At 40.4% G+C, this 22774-nt stretch overlaps 1 protein-coding gene across 1 annotated transcript in view; it reads left to right on the top strand.

The window, feature by feature from the left end:
• Positions 1 to 22774, top strand: part of SLC35F1 (solute carrier family 35 member F1) — a 259717-nt gene that overhangs the window by 196368 nt on the left and 40575 nt on the right. The window contains exons 3-4 of the mRNA XM_075747977.1: positions 7832 to 7959; positions 20305 to 20464. Of these exons, the coding sequence (XP_075604092.1) occupies positions 7832 to 7959; positions 20305 to 20464 (288 nt within the window). The remainder of the gene's footprint in view (positions 1 to 7831; positions 7960 to 20304; positions 20465 to 22774) is intronic.

The following is a 22774-nucleotide window of genomic DNA, read 5'->3' on the forward strand; positions in this document are numbered from 1 at the left end:
TAAGGACGTAATCAAATCTCAGGTTTGAGGGAAGGCTCTGGCTTCTTGCTGTGCTCGTGTCCCTCTGCGTTACAGAGGTGCAAGTGCCTCTCCCAGGACACAGTCTGCCAGGGGCTTACCTAAGTTTAGACTGGGAGATAAACTGACCTAAATGAAATATTTGTGTGCTAGAAACATCGCAGTGTTATCTTGACATTTTAAAAGAACGGGAGTTTAGAGGTCAGTTTTTTGAAGCAGTGCACTGTTCAGAGCTTTCTTCAGGTCTTACACAGTTCTTGACACAGGCTGTTTCCTGCAGTCGTGTGTGGCAGTAACTTACAGCATTGTGTCTGCCACCAAGGAAAAAACTGTATGTAATCGAGTGGGCAGGTAGGCAGAGAGAAACTGAGGCATCAGCAAAATTCGCAACTACTTTATTATTGCAGTTTTAGTTGTAATTTACTCTTAAAAGTAAATTGCTTGACCAGTAATCTCATGAAGTAAGAAAACATCTGAAGATTATCAGATATAACAACAGAGCTTGGGCTGGATCAAAATCAAAGCACCAGAAGTTAATCCTTTAATATTTTATGAAAATGCATGTTCAAATTCCTAGATATCTGACTTCAGCTATTACGATTTACATCCAGGGCTGAACCAGACTGATTTGTAAAATGTCTGAAAAGAAATAGCAAGTTTAAATACTTCAGATGAGCTTGTAATTTAGTAACTAGAAAGTTTTGTTATATCATGTTAATAGGCTAAGCATATTATAGAAAAGAGAAGGCTCAAAATGACGAAAGTAGCAGACAGAAAGGGCGCAAACCTTACCTTTAGTTTGTGTGACTCCTATGATGGTCTGGTGATCAAAGGTTATATAAAGTACCTTTTTCTAAAGTGCCAGCCAAATAATATTAGTATGATAGGTAGACAGTCAAACACTACAGACCTGAAAGAGGCAACGAAAATAAATAGAACCCTTCAAAACTGAAAAATCCCATTCATTGTGACTGGTAAATAAGATTTACTTCCCAACAAGGTGGAAACACGTTGCCATGATGTAGCTCGCCCCTGGCAAGGTGTGTACGCCAGCCAGCTTGTGTCCTGTTCCACCTTGGCAGCACCCCCCATTGCAGGTTTGCTTCAACACACACGGCAGGAAGGCCTGCAGCCTCATTGCACGCTGCATTTTCACAACAAGGGTGGTGGTGATGGCTGCTGGGTTTGTTCAGTGGGTGCTGTCACCTTGTGATGGATAGGACGCATGCACAATTCAGACTGGGTCAGAGGAGGGGATAGCTGTCCCCTGCCTGGCTCCCCTGTTTCTTGCTACTCACCTCGCATAGGAGGTGGCCACAGACTGCTCAGGGGACAGTCTGAAAATTGATCTGAAAACCCAAAATCTTTGTTTCCGGGCAGTTCTTTGCTCTGGCTCTGTGCATCCCCGCAAGCACCAGTGCCGGCACAGGGCAAGCGGCAGGAACATGCGGCCGGCAGCTGGAGGGCACAGCAGCCACCTGCAGCAGCGACTTGGGGCTGTTACACCAGCAGCGTGTCTGTGAGTTACGCAGTTTTCCCAGCATGGGAGAGGAAGCAGAAGGGAGCTCTGGATGCAGTCAGGTTGGATAAGATCAGACGTTCTGAGGAGGCAAAAGGAGCTGAGGCTATCTAGTCTCCCAAAAGGCTTACTGAAAACATGATATAGGAGAAAAGCAGTGCAGCCTAAAAGCAGTCATCCATAAGGTGAACAGAGTACATTCAAGTGTTTTCTGAAGCCAGATTGGAGGAGCATTCCTGTAAGAGAGCATTTTCTCTGTTGTGTAAATAATTAAGCAGTGGTGGTGTTTTGCCTTTAGGCAACAGTATTACCATAAAGTAGTCATCAGTAATAGAAATAGATATGAGGAAATAAGAAACCATTCTAGGTCAAGGATTTCAAGTCACACAGAAGAGGGACAGTTCTTTTGTGGAGAGCTGAAAGCCTTCTACAACAGGCTTTAAGTCTCCTGAACCAGCAACTTGGCCAAGCAGGAGACAAGCAAGGTGTTATTGTTCAGGCATGGGAACCTCTTGGTGTAGAAATAGAGAGATCTGTGTTACCCCTACGTGGTATTACCCCATTTGAGTGTCTCCTTCCTCTGGTCCTGCAGCAGGGCTGGACGACTACAAAGTCTGTAGGGAAGCAGCGTTGTTACTAGTGAAGTTCTGTATCCGCAAGACTGGCTATAATGGGTGAAAATGGAAAAGAAACAATTATCCCATAATTGTGGTTTGTAACTGAGATGATTATTTTTCAAGGAAAGTGATAATAAGTAAATTCTGGTCTAACCTTCATCTTCTGTGAGACTTTTGCCTCTTTACCATGTAGTGCTTGACCCTGACGCTCCTGTTGGAGGCATGGGAGGACCAACATGCCCATCAGCCCTCCCTCTCCACCCTGCCTTCCCCCTTGCAAGTCTCCTGCACACTTTTAGATCTCTTCTGCTGAGCTCTGTAAAGCAGAAGGAGAGCACAGCTCCTTTGATGATCTTGATCTAAATAGCAAGTTGTCATCTGAATTAAAAGGGAGAGACTGCAGCAGATGAAAGAGAAGCAATATGTTTATTTTCTGCTCTAGCAGTGCTGTTATTCTGTCTGTGTCCCAAGCCCATACACAAATAATTGGGAATTTGCTGTCTTAATGGCTGTTGGGTTTTGGTTTGGTTTTTATTTTGTTTTGTTTTGTTTTTTTAATTGTACCTCTGTGGCTGTGTGGGTGAATGTGGAAAGGTTTTTGCACATGTATATATGTATTTTTGGTAGACACTGCACAGCTAAAACCTCTTTTAATTTTCTCTCTAATTTATTTTTAATTTTGTAACCCCTCAGGGTGAATCCTTATTATGTGATGTAAAATCATCTCTTCTACAAAGCAGCTTATTTGTTGATTTTTGATTTGAGCCAGCAGAGGCAAAGCTGTAGCTTTTTTCCAAACACTGAGAGCTCCTCTGTATATGTAACTGTTAAGTGATGTCTCACTGCAAAATTAGTAAAAAATGTAAAACCTAAACCTATCCTTCTAGAAAAGGCAAAGAGGAGGTTTGTATTTCTCTGTGTTAACAGTATGTTAGACTTCTGAATCTAAAAACAATATGCATTTTGCTTTTAAGTCTACATTACATTTGAATTAGACTGAATATGAAGTTTTATATTTTCAAAAGGTCAAGTGCTGACTGAAGTTAGGGGGTTGTTTTTTGAAAGGGGATCTCCATCAAAAGATGGCACTGTCTGAAGATGGCATTACTCTGTGCACTCACATAAATGCATGTTCAGCAACATCAATATGTGCTGTTGGCTTGCTGGAAATGTTGCCTTTAAGCTAACCTGCACACTTTCTGGTTTAGTATTTCTTTATATGACTGACTGGATGCCATAGTCACAGCCCTATTGAGATAATAAAACCACACAATCTGATATAATCTCTCTCCCCTGTGCGTTCAGTGGGAGAGATGTTTATTTTCAAAACACTGGTTATCTCATCCTAAACAATCTATCCGGAATATGTTAGGTGAAAAATGCTTTAAAAATACCTTACCAGCTGGTTCAGGTGTAGGTATCTACATTCAGTCCTTCTGGCCTACAATGCTTATAACTCAAAAGACCTGAATAATTAGTTTGCTTTGAGTTGTCATCAGGGGAAATAATAAATAAAACGAAAAAAAAAAAGCAGACTGTCTCTTGTTGTTTTGTTTTTAATTGTGTGATATTTTCCCTCCCCACACTCTGTTTTTATGCAAAGGTGATGCTTATTACTATTCAGGATGTAGACTTCTGAAAGAAGGTCTTGATTCCCCCTGCTTCCCACTTATCTCCCTAACTCCCATTTCACTTCTCCTTGTTGTCTCTGAATTCTCTGAGGATGCCATCTGTGATTGCTGTTCAGAGGTACGTGCCTGCTGGCAGCCCACACCTTCTCCAGGCTGTCTTCCACTGTTGCCTTCTCCTGGGTCACGCTTGCCAAAGTGTGATATTTGAATATGGTGGCTTTATTTCAGTCCCATCTCAAAACCAGGACTCCACCTGCCTCTTCCTTCATTTGTCCGTAGCATTGGACTGACACCGCAGATGATCATCTTCTTTCTCCTGCCCTTCTCTGCAGAAAATCTCCCACTTCGTGAGCAATTCATTCCCTTCTACGAGTTGTGATGACAATGGCAAAGAATAGGGAGCAGTAAACAAATAGCAGTCCCCGGAGTAACAATGTTAAACATGCATTGTTTTTTGCTCAGATATACCCTCAAATGGGGTCTGTCAGTTTTGCTAATGCTTGTAGATCTGCACAACTGATATCTTGATGATAAATGATAACAATAATGTGGGCAGAGGGATGCAGGTCAGAAGCCAAACCTTTCTTACACACTAAGTAACAGGAGTTGCAGCAAGTGAGTAGAAGCAAAGACTAAGTGTGTTCCACAGAGATGCAACTACAGTACAAGATTTTTTTCCCAGGAACAAATTCTCTATTTTATTTCTGTCATGCTGAACACCTGTACATCTCTCTGCTTTCCACTGGGCAAGACGAAGACACTTGCTGCGAAGCTAAACCAATGTTCATAAGAGCTGCACAGTGCCTGCATAAATTCATTTTGGCATTGCTTTTTGCTCTGCAGAGCCTTCTTAGCTGAACCTGATCTTTTGGAGTTTGGATTATCTCAGACCTGTATATCAAAGATAAAATACCACTTGCCAAATATTTTTCTTATTTCTGTCATTAGCCCAGAAAAGATTGAGAAAGCAAAAGAGATAACTGTGTGTGTCAATTAAAATTACAGATTTAGTTTCCATCTCTGGAAACTCTAACTTTACCTGTTAGCCAGAAGTCATGACCATACATTCCTTTTTAAAGCTAACTTATTTGGCTACATATGAACAGTACAGTAATCTGTGGTTGGAAGTCGAAGCTGGAGAACGCAAGCACTGGCAAACCAAAGGTACCAAAGTATTCCTTGAAATTTGTCCGTAGTCCTTGCTCAGGCAGCCTAATGCCAGTACCAACTCTTGAACCTGCTTCTTTCTGCTTTGTAGATACTACCAAGGTCTTACTGTCACAAAAACAGATTTAGGTGGGTGTTGGAATACAGACTGCAGTGACTCTGAGAGGTTTATACTGTCTAATAGTTTGATGTCTTTGATTTTTAAGCTTTCTCTTTACAATTAAGAGGAAAAATTGCTCTGAAGTTTTAAACCATGACTTTCCATTGCATAGATGTGTTTTAGCTGGTGTTTTAAAGGTATTATCTGGGCAGCACAAGAATTAGATATAGTTTGAGTACCTGGAAAGGATCTATCTGTGCGTTTTACACTGATTTTAGTAGGAATTAGGACATCTAATCTAAAAGGCTTTTTTGAAAAAAATCTCCCTAAATGTATTAAAAAATAAAATCTACAATAGTCCTCTTTCTTCATGCTCAAATCATTATAAAAATACATAAATGAAGTAATAATTTGTGTCTGCAGTGCATTGTTCCTGTACCCCAGTACAAACAAAGGGTGGGAATTTCTCTTTAGTGAGTTCTCCTGTGAGTCAGTGGTAAGAGGAAAGTGTGGTACAGTTGAATGTACTGACTCATTCTTATTTGGGGTTTTAAATAATTAGCCTACTCACCACCTTGTTTCTGCTATTTCTCTGCTGCTTACTGAGAGAGAAAGAGAAGAGAAGGAAGGAAGGAAAGCTTTTTAGCATTTACAGTTTTGCATTCAGTGTCATCTCTGTAACAAATAATTAAGTTGTTGCCTAATAATATCCCACTGGAATGTGTATGTGTGAGCATCTGTTAATGAGCAAATGTCAAATAATTCAGATGCTTGGTTCAGGCAAATACCCATTCCGGTCACTCAGTGGGGCCAAGATTTAACGTCTAAGATCTTGAATCAACTTCTGAACTAATTATCCGTTTTTCTGTGATTGCGTCTTACAAGATCTAAGATAGTCCTGTGTTATAGAGAGCCTGCCATTTCTGATGGTATGGCAGCACATATATCACTGGGTCTATTTGAACTGGAGAGCGAACACGCTTGTGATGATGGAAAATGACGAGGAACAATTGGGAAGCCTGAGCGAGTTTTGGTGCCAATTGACAATAATGTTCCTTTTCTTCTGTTTTTTCGACCACTCATTTTGGTGATACAAGCACTTAGAAAGGCTGCAGCAACACGAACAAATCTCAGAATAGTGGGTGTTGGGTTTTTTTTAACTTTCAAGACAGTTCAAATTCCATTTATAGTACTTTGGCAATACAGGTCAACCCTACTGTCGTGGTTTAACCCCAGCTGGCAACTAAGCCCCATGCAGCCCTTCGCTTACTTTCCCCTGGTGGGATGGGGGAGAGAATCAGAAGGGTAAAAGTGAGAAAACTCATGGGTTGAGATACAGACAGTTTAATAGGTTAAGCAAAAGCCGAGCACACAAGCAAAGGAAAACAAGGAATTCATTCACCGCTTCCCGTGGGCAGGCAGGTGTTCAGCCATCTCCAGGAAAGCAGGGCTCCATTGGTTACTTGGGAAGACAAAAGCCATCGCTCTGAATGTCCCCCAGCTTTCTATGCTCAGCATGTCATCATATGGTATGGAATATCCCTTTGGTCAGTTGGGGTCAGCTGTCCCAGCTGCATCCCCTCCCAACTCCTTGTGCACCCCCAGCCCCCTCGCTGGTGGGGTGGTGTGAGAAGCAGCAAAGGCCTTGGCTCTGTGTAAGCACTGCTCAGCAGTAACGAAAACATCCCTGTGTTATCAATATCAGCGCTGTTTTCAGCACAAATCAAAAACATAGCCCCGTCTAGCTACTATGAAGAAAATTAACTCTATCCCAGGCAAAACCAGCACATCTGCTTAGATCCCTATTTAGGCTACAGACTCTTAAAGACCTCCAGTCGTACATACCGTGTTGTCACAGTTGGTATGTCCGGCCCCTGTCACAGTGGGGACCCATCATGTCTGGAGCTTACTGTAATGCAAATAAGTAACAGGTTTGCCTGCCCTCACTAATGAGCTGGTTTCTTTTGAACAGAGAACAATAATAATCCCTAGCCTAGCATAAGGAATGCTTTGACCTTTTGAAAGTTGTGGGTTTGATCTGCAGGCTGTATTGTACTGTCAGTCTTTACGTGGTGGAAATTAAGCACTGGGTGATTGACAGGGCTCCCATAGAAGGCAGTGAACCGGCCTACTTCAGAAATCGATCCTGGGAGCAGAGCAACCTGTCATGCAAACTCTGTTTCAGTGCAACCTTTCTCTAAACAAGTCTGATATTTTGAACCTCTAGGATCATCATAACCATCCTTGCAGCAGGATCTCTAATCTGCCCAAATATGATCCTGTTTCTCTACTGCTCTAATATTCCATCATATTTGCAGATACTGGTGATCTCCCACTTCTGGGAAAACCCTTTTGTATCATGTGTGATATAACATTTCTCAGTATCTATGGAAAGTATAAATGTATCTAATAAACTGCTCTATTCTTAAGTGTTTTATATGTGCATATATATGTATGCATGTGTATAAAAGTAAAACTAAGAACACATTTACAGTCTGCCCAAGCTGCACCTGTTTTTTCCTGGCATTGTTTACATCCGAAGTGATGTGACAATCTGACCCTCACATATTACTTCTCCAAGCTGGCTGTTTTAATATCTGCAAGACAAATAAGTTGTGTTCGTTTTCACCTCCTTGCAGTACCTAGTTATATATGGTGCTTTTCAACTGCATATTATAAATACAAGAGATCTTTTAGATAATTTCTCTTGACAGGCATGTATTTTGTGCATGTAAACCTAACTCTTTTACATAATTCTTCTTCTTGTTTATTACCACAGGAGAAGAAAACTTGCTGGCAATTTTGAAAAGGAGATGGTGGAAGTACATGATCCTGGGAATAATAGATATAGAAGCCAATTACCTGGTAGTCAAAGCTTATCAATACACCACTCTTACTAGTGTACAGGTAAGGACTCAAAGGATTTTCCCCTTTTGAGGTAAGGTAATAGGCTCGATGTGGTCAATGGCGCAGCATCCGTTGGCTTCAGTGCACTGAGAGCTAGTTCCTGCCAGTCTCTTCTCTGAACTTTTTAATGCCATCTCATAAGACACATTTTTTCATATTAGACTATTTTTATTACTCAGTATTTTCCAAATTGTGCAAAAACATACTCGCTTTTATTTTACTGTGCTAAACCATTCATAATCACATTTTTTACATAATTATTTAATTTGGTCCTTTAAGGAAATATTTTCAGATAGGTTGAAATGTTTTTCTCACTCTATGTTGTAGTTGGAAAAAATACGAGCATGTCTTTTAGGATTCTGTAATTAGAACTGAGTGCAAAAGTTGTCATTAAGTAAAATGAACGTAGTTATGATGAAGAAGTCTTATTTTAATGCAAGCAGTTAGATGTGTTATGTTGTATAACAGCTTAACTACAGCTATCAAAAAGTGTACTGTCTCTTAAAAAATTATGTGTGCAGTGAACAAAAGCTAGGGTAGTGATTTATCCAAAGATCTAACCTGTATATTTTAAATAAAAGCACAAAGGAATCAGGCTCCTTCCCGTTTAAGTGGAGAAGTGAATAACAGAAACATTTTTAAGAGACTGGAAATTGTCCTGGGAAATCATTGCATACTTCATTGCTACTTGTTCTAAAACAAACCTACTCCCTGTTTACATTATCTCTAAATAGCTGGGCAACACTAGGTACTGTTCAGTATATTTTACACCTTATTTGTCTGAAGTTTGCATTAGAGCCACTGAAACAGAGGAGCACCAGTTAATGTTCTGCAGATCCAAAGCTACTTAGGAATATATCTCTTCCATAGTTGAAAAGTGATATTGGAAAATACTGAGTTTGTTTGGCTGAATAAGAAGCAAAAATAGAAGAAAACTATGAATTAGAGGAATCTGAATGTGAGGTTTATACTAAATATTCACAAACGTCTCTGCCATCAGAATCTTGGTTTGAGAATTCTTTGAAACATGCTCAGACAATGTAATATTGCTTTTAACACTTTTCCAAATCAGATTACTTTGTATAAAGTAAAGCATAAATCCACGTAAACCTCTTACCATCTAATTTTATAGCTACTAAAAGCCTCAAAGAGAAAAGCAAAAGCTGAATTGCTTCTTTTGCGTGTTCACTCATAGCGAATAGAAATGGCGGATTGAGCAAGATGATCCAGGTCATTAAATCCCATCTCCCACAGCCACCAACTAGCACGTATCAGAGGTTCATCTGGCCGGACCCATGAAACACTGATTCCAGGAGAGGCAAACCCTCCTGCTCCTCTGCAATGAGCACAGCCTTTAGTGTAAGAGATAAAAAACTACAGTGTGAGGAAGCAGGCAGGAGAGTTCAAGGGCATTGCCTGTGTCTCAGCAGGGAATTTGTTAGCTGAAATAAGCCACGGTCTTCTTTCAGACTGAGAGAGAGGGGAAAGATGGAACAGGAGAACTGTCATAGGACACAAGACCACAGTGCATCCTTTTTAGACCTCTTCCACATAAAGATTACAACAGAGTTCAGGTCTCTTTCCCATGTAGCTTGAAAGATGGAAGAGGTAGAAGCTCAAATGCCATCAAGCTTTTTTCCAGGAGTGGGGAATGCAGTGTCTCCTTTTCCCATAGTTGTCCTGGATTGCTCAGATACACGTGGAGTGACTGGGAAGAGCTGTTGCTTTTTAAATTCACTCCATGCCTTGATTTGAATGTGCTTCTAAGTGTAGAGAAACCCAAAGATATAGTGAGAATGGGATGAGTATGAGGTAATGCATTAAGATGTTGAATCAAATGACATGTTTTATGAAATGTAGTCAAACAGCACCGTATTTCATTGAAAGATGAAACAGAAGCTCAGGGGATTATTCAGCCTAAACCAGCACTGGTCAAAGTGTGTAATGGTATGAAATGAAGAGTGAAGAAATGGAAAGTAAAAGATGAAAAAAAGCAAGCTTCTCCTAGAATCTGATTTCTGAAGAAGCAAACAGGACCACTCTCTCTCGAGCGTCTTCCAAAAGGCCCGATGCTGCAAGAGCACTACCTGTGAGGCTGTAAATGCTCGCTGGCACGTAGCAAGAATCCTTTCAGAACTGGGACCTGAGAAACCATTGCTACCTACTACACATCAGCATGGCTTTGAATGAAGGCTGTGGGAACTGTGCTAATGTATACATTGACTGAGAATCAAACCCCTCAAGTCAATTCCGGGGGAATTTATTCTCAACAGGCTTTACGCCAAGGCTTTTTTGATGGGGAGAATACAAGAGCTTTTGAAATTGTCGCTTCAGCAAATGAGAAATCTTGCAGTATTTTTATAGTGGTGGTACATGGATCATTTCAGTAGGAAATCAGTTTTACAGCATATACTTTTTTCCACATGGTATCTCTGCTCCGTCATGCAAAACTAACATGCGAGTGTACTGGGCTTGTGGTGCTTTTAGGAAAAAACATTAAGCTGCTCCCAGCAAAAAGCCAAAGTTTAAATGTAAAAATATACCTTTATTGCAATTGATTTGCAGTTCTGCTTTCATCAAACAACTCCAGGCACTCAACAGCTTTGTTTGCCAAAACTCTTAGGACTGTCAAAGTTTGCAGTTTAAACTCCATTCTTTTTTATGTAATTGACATTATCTCCTAATGATTCCAGGAAAAAACTAAAAATGGTGCCCTACTTTTTTCCACTGTTTCACACCCAAGTCTTTCCTATAATTTCCTTTAGAATTCCCTTTTGGTTTTGGTCTGGGAAAACAGAATTTTCTAATAAATCTTCCTACATGTCTTTCACTGGGTGCCTTCAGAACCACAGTGAACGAGGACACACAGGCATAAATCATAAATCCTAACCTTTACTTGTGGACATGCTTCTGATTATTTCAAATCTTCATGTACTCTATAATTACTATCTATCTGAGAATGTGGCACTCAGCTCCATCACAACATGAAAACAAAGTACTGTGAACCCTAGAATTACGTAATTTTCCCTTTAAAAAAAACCCTCCAAACTAAAAGACCTCCCTTATAAACTAGGTGACATAAAAAAGTTAGATTGGAAACCAATGCACTGTTTGTGTTTCAGACATCAAAGTGTAGGTCAATTTTTAAGGATAAAATCCAAGGCACTCTTTAGGTACCAGCAGTACAATTTAGGGGCAAGTAGATTTAATATAACAATCCAAGAAACCCACTCCAAACTGTCTACATATCTAAAATGTCATAGACATCTAACATCTCCTGTTCTATGCATACTAACCTGCCGCTCAGAGCACAATCTCAGGACATGAAAACATGTGTTTGAACCTCTCAGGTTGCTCCTTCTTTGGTAGCTTTAAGTTCTGGTTCTTTTCATGCCCGGAGTGCATCTGTATTGATGAGGCCAAATGCCTAAATACCTGCCTTCATTTTAAAATTCAAAAGCTAAGTATTCCTACATCAAAGTACTCTGAGGAACTCAATTTGTTAGATATGATCTTAGCATGCCTCAAGTGCTTACAAAAAGCCTAGAGTGCTTTCCAAATTGCAAGGGTAGAGCCACCTTTTACATCAAGTCATAGCTGTTAAAACAGTAGCTGACAGAAAGAGCTTGAGTTAACTCCATCTTAGCTGGGGGGGATTGAACCTCAAGCCTCCCACAGCCATGAAAATGCCCAGACTAGTAAGTGAAGACTGTTCTCTAGAGGGTACATTTGAATATTGATTATACATCAGGTAAAAGGCACAGTAGTTTGTCGATGGATTAATTTGATATCCAAAAAAAAAAGTATTTCAAGAAGTGCCAGAGATCAGTCACACTTGATGGTCTCAGACACATGTGTCCTGATTCCCAGATGGCCGAAAACTTGCAAAATGATCTTTAGTTTCTCTTTGATGCATTAATCTGGCTTGCACTAGATTTTGCAGCCTTCTTGCATGTCAGCTGTACCAGGTGCGGCAAGTACATTAAACACTGCCGTGTACACTAGCACCTGGTCTCATGGACTTTTTTAAAAAACTATATACTTTCAGGACTGCCTGTGGTAATGCTTTCCATATTTATCCTAATGGTTTTTAAAACAACCCTGGTGTAGGCCTGTGGAAGGTTTAACAACTATTGAATAAGGCTGTTTTAACTATTGCTAGAGACATCTTTTACACAGTAGATAAAATTAGTTCCCCCAGAGGGAATGAAAAGATTCTGAGGTTCTTGCAGTTATTTAGAGCTAGATATTTAATTTGTTTGAAATTATGTTTTGACTTCAACCTCCCTGTACTGCATTTACAGTGTACTGCACATGTACATCCTACCAAGTCCATAATGTCTTCCACTAAGCCTGTTACGATACTAACATTTGTAACCTTTGCTGCCAGGTAAGTGCTTCCTCATCATGCCAGGCTTCGTTGTGAGGCACACTGTCCTCTCCCTTCTCCATGTTAGTTAGCTCTCCTTTCTACAAATACACTGTTTTATCCACCTGCATATTACACTGTTGTGTTGCACTTTCTAGAAGTAATGTTATCTTTTTTTCTGTGTTATGGCGTCACATAGAAATCTGGACTATTTCTGCAATGCTTTGCATAGTGGTACTGTAGAATATGCATACAATGTCACAAGAAATAAGGCTCTGGCAAAGAGAGAGCTATGTTTCCAAATAGTGATTTATCTGGTAATTTATTCCTTGGGCAATCAAGCCTTTGATTGGCATGATGAAAACAAAGGTAGTAAAAGCTGGGATTTATAGACACCAGGAGACAGACAATAAAACTACAATGCTGATGTTCTCAGCTGCTCTTAGATCACTGTGAGGCTCAGCAGTACATCATACTTCCAATTACCTCTGGCAGTTTTCATACCTCAACAACTGCCACCAGAAAAGGAAAAGAGTCAGCAGTAAGTGCTTATTATAGCAGTGCTGGATGGCAATAGACTTTGCTTTGTTCTTGGTCCCTATGGACTCAATGTGTGTTGAGGCAGAAGATTTGAGATAGTTTTGAAGCAAATCCGGGAGTTGAGGAGCAATATTGAAGTTGTTGATCCACCTTGTCCAGTGTACGCTAACATGAAATATCTCAAAAGCCGAGATAAATTCCACTCCTTCCCTTCCTCCCCCCATCCCAGCTGTGTAAGATTAACTATACTTTCCTGTTTTGCTTCAGGACAGTGAGGTAATACTGCAATTTTAATAAGGTGTGCAGATCAACGTTGTGCAGAAGTGTTGCACACCTTACATTTATACTGTGAGAGTCTGTGGGGTGATCTTGCACGGGATTTATTATCGCACTTCGAGTTGCTGTTCTGTCTTTTGATTGTGTTACATACCTATGGTTTGGAAATCAGCCCCTACAGTATCCTCAGTCTCTGTACATGATTCTGGAGTAAAACTTTTTGCTAACATAAATATGCAAAATCTCATTAAAGTCAGTGAAGTTGTGCCCATTACAGCAGCAGAGATTTTGAAGCTCTGTGCTCATTTTGCATATTCTTGCAGGTGAGATGCAAAAGCATAGGTTTTTCTGCAGGAGATATCGATGATTTTTCCTGGGCCAGGATCTAATCCCCTGCATAGCTTACAGCAACTGGTGACATGGAGAAGTTTCTAATAAGCAACCTTGAGAAAATGGTCTTCAAAGCCCATATCCAGTCATCTTACTTAGAGAGAAGCAAATCAGAATTATTTTTTTGCAGAGCTGTCTGCTGTCTTAGAACGATCTTTTTCTGATAGTTGTATGGAAAACCACAGGAAGATGGTGATTAAAGGAAAGGCGATTTCAGTGGTCAGTTTATTGGTAACTTTAGAATCACAGAATGGTTTGGGTTGGAAGGGACCTTAAAGATCATCTAGTTCCACTCCCCCTGCCATGGGCAGGGACTCTTCCTGCTATTTGAACAGATCTTGCATAAGCACAGCTAGAGTGCATGTAATGAGAAGAGAGGATGAAGAGGTGTGTCCTAAGGTGGTGGTGTTTTTTTTTAACAAAAAGAGTCAAGGTGTGATTACTCATGTTGGTAGTAAAACTTGTCCATGTGTAGACAGTTGAGAGCAGAGGAACTGTGGGTTGGATGTGACAACCACCTTTCATTTAATATACCTTCAAAAAGTTGCTGAATTCCTTCTCTGTACAGAGAAAGCTGGAGCTGTGATAACCCTCTACTCAGGTGTTGGTGCATGCAAGTCAGATGTAGGTGAAGGTCTTTCACTAGTGAAAGTTTTGAGGGAGTTTCTATGTCTGCAGGGGAAAAGAGAAAATCTTGAGAACAGGTTAAAGGAGCCGATGGAAACAGTTACAGAAACATTGGTCATGTGGCCCCAAGACAAAAATTCGAGATCTTGTGGGCAAAATACTGATTTTAAAAGGTTTCAGACTGGGAGCAGTCTTCTGGCTTTTGTTTCTTCCATGCCATGGAAATTTAACACTTTTACATTTTTTTTAAAACAAATGATGTCACTGATTCTTTCATCATTCTCCCTACTCAGAGTGCCCTACATTTGGCTGGATGAAAAAATTAATAGTTTTAAAATTAATTCCATGATTATATAAAAAAACATGCAAGAAAGTGATTAAGTTGTGATGAAATAACAAATAGAAACACAAAAGGTAAAAGCAGTTCTCCTTTTTTATTGGAATTGTTTGACATAACCCTGTCAGAAATGCTGCCAGCATCCACACCTTCCCTGCAGAAGGTTTCGGTCGCAGGGTAGCATAACTGCCACGCAGTTCCCCTGGCAGCCAGCAGCCAGCTCTCTGAGGTTTCACATGCTGTTGTGCATGGGTAACATACAGTTGAACCAAGCGTGTGTGGTATTGTGAAGGTAGTGGAATAGAAAGAGCCGTCAAATAGGCAGCAAATCCATTCTTCCTTTGAAAAAACAAAGTAAATGTCAGAAGGTGTGTCTCTTACTGAATGCAGCACTTGCAGTTGTATTAAACTTACCGGGTCGCATGCTGAAATTCCGTACCCATCACGTGTACTTGACCGTACAGCGTTGGACAGATGCGACACTGATTTTACTGATCCCTCTGCTCTGGAGAGTAGGCTGAGTGGAGGGTGCAGCTGATTCTTCACATGATTTGCTTGAGGGCAGCGCTAATGAGAAACCCCTAATATGAAAAAAAAGAGCTTATAACTGGGGGGAAAAAAATCCAATGAATGTTTAAAAAGGAAGACTCAGCTCAGCTGTTCCCATAGGGAGTTTGCTGACCAGCTTTTTTCTTTTTGATATCGCTGCAGATCAGCAGTTCACCCTCTGTATTACAGACCTTTCCTCTAAAGCTTGCCAGCTCTCCTTTCCAATGACTAACAGTACAATCTTGCTATATACATGCAAACACATGCTGAATTTGTGAGATCAGAGACTGGATATTTACTGTTAGCAAGAATTTGTCTCTGATTCACGAGTGTAATAAAGTCAATGTAATTTAACAAACAAATAAATGGAGGAAATACATTTCAACATTGTGTATCATCAACAGACTTAGATGCAGTGTGATATCTTTTAGAATCAAATAATAATCTTCAATCTCTATAACAACACAGCATTTTTATAATAGAAAGGAGTTGCTGTAGGACAGTATATCAATAGCTTATATATTTTTGTGTCTTGCCTTCTAAAGCAGCCCTATTCAAAGCAGTGACTGACAAAAGCCACAGATAAACATGGCAGCATCAAAGAAAATGGTCTGCACCACGCACTCATATAATTTTTATTATCTTCCCATGGCAAAATAGGAAATATGTTTTCTTTTAGTTTAGTGAGATCTGATAACTTCTATGATTAAAACAGGAATGTTGATTAAAATCAGGTCACTCATTAATGTAACAATGACAGGGTATAGGCAGTACCTTTTAATTAAGCAATTAAAAAGAAGGAAAATATCAAAGATGATTCTTAGGGAAATACTGGTAAACAACTGACCTTTATGTACTATAACTGAAATTGAAGCTAAGCATGATTTATCTTTGTTATTGTAAAAGCTTTATAGGCAGACAAATGACAATTAGGTATAATGGTTTTTTCTTAATAGCTGAAATAACTAATAACAAACAAAAGAAAGAAAAAAATGGAAAAAATAAACAAGAAAACCTTATTGCAGATCAAGTAATCCACAATCTCACATCTTTTGTCTGTAGAATATACGTGCATTTTTTTTAGTCTGCTAGACAGGTTAATCTGAGGAAAAAAGAAAGCCAGAGCAAATTTAGTCCTGGAGAAATGAAATGTAAAGCAATACCTGAGAAATCATTAAGCAATATACTCTAGGTTATCATATTGCTTATATTGTAGCAACCTAATTTATTTCTATCTAATCCATTGCTTAATTATAGGTATAAACTAAGCACAATTCAAGAGCTACATAATGTGAATGAACATTACCCGCATTCCATGTTTATATCTATTGATGCTGCAGCATTCTGAATAGCAACTTGTGGATTACGCCTTGCACTACCAGCCCCAAAGAGGTGTTTTCCAGCTGCTGTCAGCGTTGTTTGTTTGTGACAGGTTCTGTTCACGCGTCCCTTCATGTTAGTGCTTAAAAGACACATTTTCACGTACTTGAAAGCATAGGTATGTTTAAATATTTATGGAATGAGAGGAATTTTTAAAATCTTCCTCGAAAAGACTGTTAGTGGGAATTTGCATGTTGAAGTACACATGCTCCATGTACAAACAGTTTTTAAAACTGGCTATTGAAATCACGCTAACACCCTAATATATCTCATATTCACAAGAAAATGTTCTTTTTGTGTGTTTAGCCCAGAGTAAGTAAAGCAGCCCTGATCAGAGCTCCTGTCCCACAAAGAACATGCAATGTCATGTCCTGTATGTAAAGGAGAGCAAGGGCTGTATTCCAGATGTTGGGCATAAAAATATCCACTGAGCCACTCTGTGTCAGGAGAGGCAGTAGTTAGCAGCTGGAAGGTCACTTCTTTATATTCTTAAATCTACTCTTAAACACTGTTTGCATGAGTGACCAGAGCTCCCAATTTTGCAAAATCAAATAGTTGCTCCAGTGATGGTTGAGGTTCGCTTACTCACCTTTGCACAGAAAAGAACTGGAGAGGTGCTTGCAGACACTTACTGTCTCACTTAATAAGTGGACTCTTAAAACATTTCTGTGCTTAACTCTTGCATCAGGCTTTCTGCTCTGTCTTGGGCGCAGTCATCTGTGAGGAGGTATGCGTATGTATGAGGAAGAGGGTGCTGAATTCTTAGGCACTCACCTGAGGAACATGATGGCAGACTGTGCAATACCCCTGGCTGGTGCTGTTTTACTCATGTAGATGTAAGGCTGCCTCTTCTCCAGTGCCAAATTAGTCAAGTTGGTACAACCTACTGGTGACTCCCACAGCACAGCGTGGAAGGGAAGCCAAGTGCATTGAGCCACGTAAATCTCACTCATACTGGTGACGGAATTCAGTTGCTTTCTCCAAAGTAAGACTGATACCTGCCCATGTGAGCTTCTCCTCTATCTTGTTTTGATGCAAACTATCAGTAAATTAGAATCACAGAACCACAGAACAGCCCAGCTTGGAAGTGACCTCAAAAAATCATCTGGTCCAGCCTGTCGTATGAAAGGGAGCCTAGATGAGATTATCTAGCATCCTGTCCAGCTGCATCTTGAAAACCTCTAGTGACGGGCACTCTACCATGTTCCTGAGGAGGTTGTTCCAGTGATTGATTGTTCTGACTGTGAAAAATTTCTTTATTATGTTGAGATGAAACCTCTCCCAGTGTAACTTGTACCCATTGCCCCTTGTCTTCACCATGTGGCTCCTTGCAAAAAGACGGTCTCTGTCTTCTTTGTAGCCTCACTGTAATTACTGGAAAACTGATGAGATCAGAAAACTGTGAGTTAAGCTCATGCTGCACTGGGAGGGAATGGGATAGAGGCATTTACACCTTCAGGGATATAGCTATGAGCAATGTAAGTAGTAATTGCCTCCCTGCTGTTTGGTACCACCTTCCCTCCATCTTCAGCAGACATGATGGATGCACTGTGTGCTAGGGCAGCCAATGAAGAGCATACATCCAGCACATATAGGCATGATGACATGAGCTGTGGATTGAGAGGGTAAGTGTTGAGCTGTGTCCACATCCGTAGGTTACACTAAAGAGTGAGCTTCCCTCAGATGTGCCACGTATCGCTGGTATGTGCTAGGGCTGCGTTGGCAAAGTGCAGAAATCCACAGTGCATGAGGAATGTGCCACGTATCACTGGTATGTGCTAGGGCTGCGTTGGCAAAGTGCAGAAATCCACAGTGCATGAGGGATGTGCAGTGGATGTTATCCATGAAACAGTGACCATCTGTCCCGGAAAGGTGAGCTCCGTCCCTCCACCCAGTGACAGGACAAGGCCATGTGCCACCTCACCTGCACCATGTGCCAGGACTTCATTGCGTGTGCCCAGTAGTCCTGCCACCACCCCTCCCAGCCCCAAGAACCAGCTGTTCACGGCCGTGCAACTTCTGAAGTTGTTCTTGTGTATATAGTCTTGTATATGTGTGTTTTTGCAAAGACTAGTTACTGAGTGCGAACTCCATTATATGCTGTACACATTACATGCTTTTCAGAGCCAAAGCAGATGCCCTATGCAGACAAAGGAGTTTATTACAGTTCTTTCAGTCGTCGTCTCTTTTCATGTTCAGCCTGTGAAGGATGGCATTTTGAGGACTGCTGGAGGAAATTTTCACTGTAAAGAGGCCTGGCCATGCCTTTTAGATGATTAGCTCTCATTTTAAAGGTAGAAACTGCTTTTAGCACGGACTTTTCCCTCGTCTGTTCTGCAGTTCTTTGGGACTGCGTGAGCCTCCCGAGAGCAGCATGGTCCCCCTGCTCAACCAGTTCTTTTCTGAAGGCCTTTGCCACTCGCTGTCTGGGGAATCTTTGAAATGGATGAGTTTCCACTGCATACTCTCATTTTTCAAACAAAGTTTCAGGGAAATTATCCTTAGTCCAAAAATTGGCTTTTATATTTTTGCTGATTCTCCAAATTTGGCATTTATTACATCTCTCACATGTAAAGAACAGTTTTCTAAGCACTGAAATTCTTGAAATTATCCAAAAACTTTATCTCTTCAGATAACACATGGTCAGACAAAGAAGTTAAAAGGTATGTGATCATTATTTGATAATACTTGGTGTGCTTAGGGGTAAATCACACTGAGAGACCAATTAGCAAGTAATAGGCCCAAGGGGAAGAAAAAACAAATTCCGTCATCTACAGTCAAGGTTATGACATATGGAGTAGTTTTCCAGAACTATAGACACAGTCTCGCCCTTTGGTTGTTCCAGACGTTTTCATTAGAAAGAAGATGCAACCATATAGCTCTAGTTCCTGTCATATCAATTGGCATTGAACAGGAGTGTACTCTGCACAATTTGACAAATCTCATTGTTAAGCCACAGAGTCTCAGCTCTTAATTGTCTGTATCCTTTTAGGAAGTGAGATTAAGGTTCTTAAAGTCAAGTTTCTTTAGGTGTTCTTACACAGGATTTTTGTTTCCTGGTGAGATACTAGTAGTTTTTTAAAATAGATCTTAATTTGAAAATCTCAAGGTTCTCTCACAAAGGTTTGGTGTGTTTCTTTTTTTCATCACAGTTTCTCTGGGTTTATTGCTGGGTGTCTCTGAAAAGATCAATTAAATATTGTGTTTCGTAACACTTCTTTGAGAAAGATCTTACCCAGGGTCTATTGGCAAGAAGATTGAGTTTCTTGCACTGCGGGCAAGGTGGTTTTTTTGTTGGTGGTTGTTTGTTTGTTTTTTCCTTCAGAGGCATATGGGATTCTATTTTCAAGGAGTTAACAGTCCCCACAGGGGACAGATTTTTCATGAATATTCTGCATGCAGAAACCCCGTGATTTATATGGCCAGATTTAAAAAATCTGGTCAACTTGTGCATTATGAACATCCCTGCTAATTGGACCTGAAATGTCTGAATTAAAGCGTATGTCTAGACTGCAGGAATAGTGCCCTCAGTCTTTGTCCGTTAATCACCAAAGGTGAGGACCAGATGGAGTGGTGTGGCTCTCTTTTGGCCCAGGTTTCCTTCCCATGGATTTGAAATATGCATCTGAATCCAAGAGCAAGGCAGTGCTGCTGGATATTACCATAGAGCAACAGCTCTCCTGCATTCCTGTAATAGTCATGGAAAGAGTACGATCTTATCCTCTGATGGATGACATAAGCACTTGAATACACCTTCTGTCTGGTAGAAAGTGCTATTACTAACTAACCATGCTCCCCTCTGCTGAAATCTATCCTAATATTTTAGGGCAAAGTGTTAGCAGGTTGATTTGTTGATTTTTCCTCTCTTTCTTGACAGCTCCTAGACTGTTTTGTCATCCCAGTGGTGATACTGCTCTCCTGGTTCTTCTTACTGGTACGATACAAGGCAGTACATTTCATTGGGATCGTGGTCTGCATTCTGGGCATGGGATGCATGGCAGGAGCTGATGTCCTCGTTGGGAGACAGCAAGGAGCAGGTGAGTAGGGATGGATGTGTCGTGTGACCAATTTCTACTCAGAGAAGCCATTGATGAGAATATGTCACTTTGGGACCAAAAAAAAAAAAAAAAAAAAAAGGAAAATTGGCAAGAAACCCTGTGCCTTCATGGATCCAAAACACTGTACCATTCAAAGTTGCTTCTTTGACAGAAGGGACAGAGAACAAAAATGGGTCAACGCTTAGAAATCAGCACTGGGGCAAACAGGTTTGATGGGCCCTGTGTCTGCAACCCAGATCACCCTCTGTGTAGTCTGGGGTGGCAAGCTTGTAGTTTCCTTCTGTTTTGGCTTGATTGTTTGACTGCAAACCTCGGTTGCTTCTTTTCCAAACTGGCTACATCTTTGAATCATAAGCCCCTCTCACATCCCCTGTGTACTCCTCAACTTTGCTTCTTTTTTTGTACAGAGGTGGGGTTGCTGGGTAGATGCTAAAAGACACTGCACCTACATACTAGCTGTACCAATTGGGTTATACACACAGTCACAGAGTAAAGGTTTGGGATTTGCCTGCGTCATTGTTGGAAAGAATCTTCTTGTGTGTAAAATGTTCTTTTTTTATGTGCGGCATCATATGAATAATGTGTGTGTAGCTATTAATGCAGACTAGACAGAGTTAGATTTCATCGATCAACTTCCTCTGTCACATTGATTTCTCTAGTGCCAACACAAATGATGTGGGAAGGCTGGAAATTCTTTTCAAAGATTGTCAATTAGGCACAGTTTTCATTCTTAATTAAAAGCACTGAATTGTGAGCTGAGCATAATACGCTGGGATTTAAAATTCTTGACTCAGCTTTCTGAATATAAATGCAAGTGCTGTAAGAACTGCATTTGCCAGGATGCTGCTAAATAAAACAAGGGAGTTTGTGACAGTACTCGCCATATCTTCCTTCCCCCTTTTGTCCCTGTCCTTTATCCTAAAAGAAGACTTTTAGTTCATTGGTCTCTTCCAGAAATAGCTCTGCCCCAGCTAAAAAGGAGAGAATATACTCCATACTATGAAATCAGCCAGCCAAAGCTGCATTAGAAATGACTGATTTCAGAGGGACTGGGTTTTCAATCCTGGGTTCTGGAGGAAACATCCCATGTCCAGTACTCTAGGGAGTAACATGTTAGGGCGGGTGAGTTGTGGATCAGCAGGAGTGTGTGGGGCAATGGACCTCAGTGGACAAGGAAGAGATTGAGGAACACTGGCACTTTGCCATCCAACTGCAATAATTAGATATTATTTGACATATTCATTACTAAAGCACAGGTATAGCTGTTAGGTAAATTTGTCCAGAATACATGTTAACATGTATTATTGCCTTTTAATTCAGACCTACACATGAAAAGCTGTGTCCATGCTTATTGCTATGCATTTTTTTAAGTGGCAAAATGATGTTATTAACGACGTTGTCTTTATCAGAGTAACATAGATCAGCTAGTTTCATTTATCCGAAGGAGTAAAACTGTACATTAAAAATCTGCAAATAAAAAGAAGTATTGCCTGCAAAGGAAAAAAAAAAATCTTGAAACTCTTCATGAAGGGGTTCCACACCATTTATAGGATATTTCTTAGGACTGGGCAGACAAAAGAAAGGAATACACCAAAAGCAATGAAGCTGTATTAGTCCTCAGTAAACTCCTCTGTTTATCCTGTATTTTAGGCGACAAGACCTGTTGACACCTGTTTTGCCCCTGTTGACTGTACTATTTACTGTATTAGAAGTGCCATAATGCTCTGCTAGGCACCTACTGCATACAGCAATGTAGTCTGCCAACTCTTACAGTAAGGGAAAATGAATTTAAAATGCATCATTGAGAGATTAGTGGTTATTTTCCAAACTGTCTGCAGGAATTAGGTATAATGTGCAAGCATGCTCTCAACTTTCAATAAATATATGGTAGTTTACCTCTCTTTATTGTATCCTGACTGATGTTTTTCACATTTCTCAATGGGAAAAGCAATTACTAGCAAGTACTTTGTGCTCTATCACCTTACATGCCAAGGTGTAAGCATTGTGCATAGAGCACAAATGTACCTTAAAATAACATTTTTCTGAACTAAACCCCCTGAGGTACCTTGATACTTGTGCTCCTGTAATACACGGGGGTCTAAGATAGAGAGGTCTAAGTGTTTCATCCAGATTTTTCAAAGCACTTCACAGCTTTAGCTTACCACAGCCTCTGAAAACCAGTCACTTCAGTCCTGTTAATAAGTATATGAGAGTATGTTTAGTCTAAGATGGGACACATTGAGACTGATTTTTAGGTGTTCTGAGTGTCAGTTATTACAACCAAAAGCA

Source organism: Balearica regulorum, chromosome 3 (genome assembly GCF_011004875.1).
Source record: "Balearica regulorum gibbericeps isolate bBalReg1 chromosome 3, bBalReg1.pri, whole genome shotgun sequence".
Taxonomy (NCBI): domain Eukaryota; kingdom Metazoa; phylum Chordata; class Aves; order Gruiformes; family Gruidae; genus Balearica; species Balearica regulorum.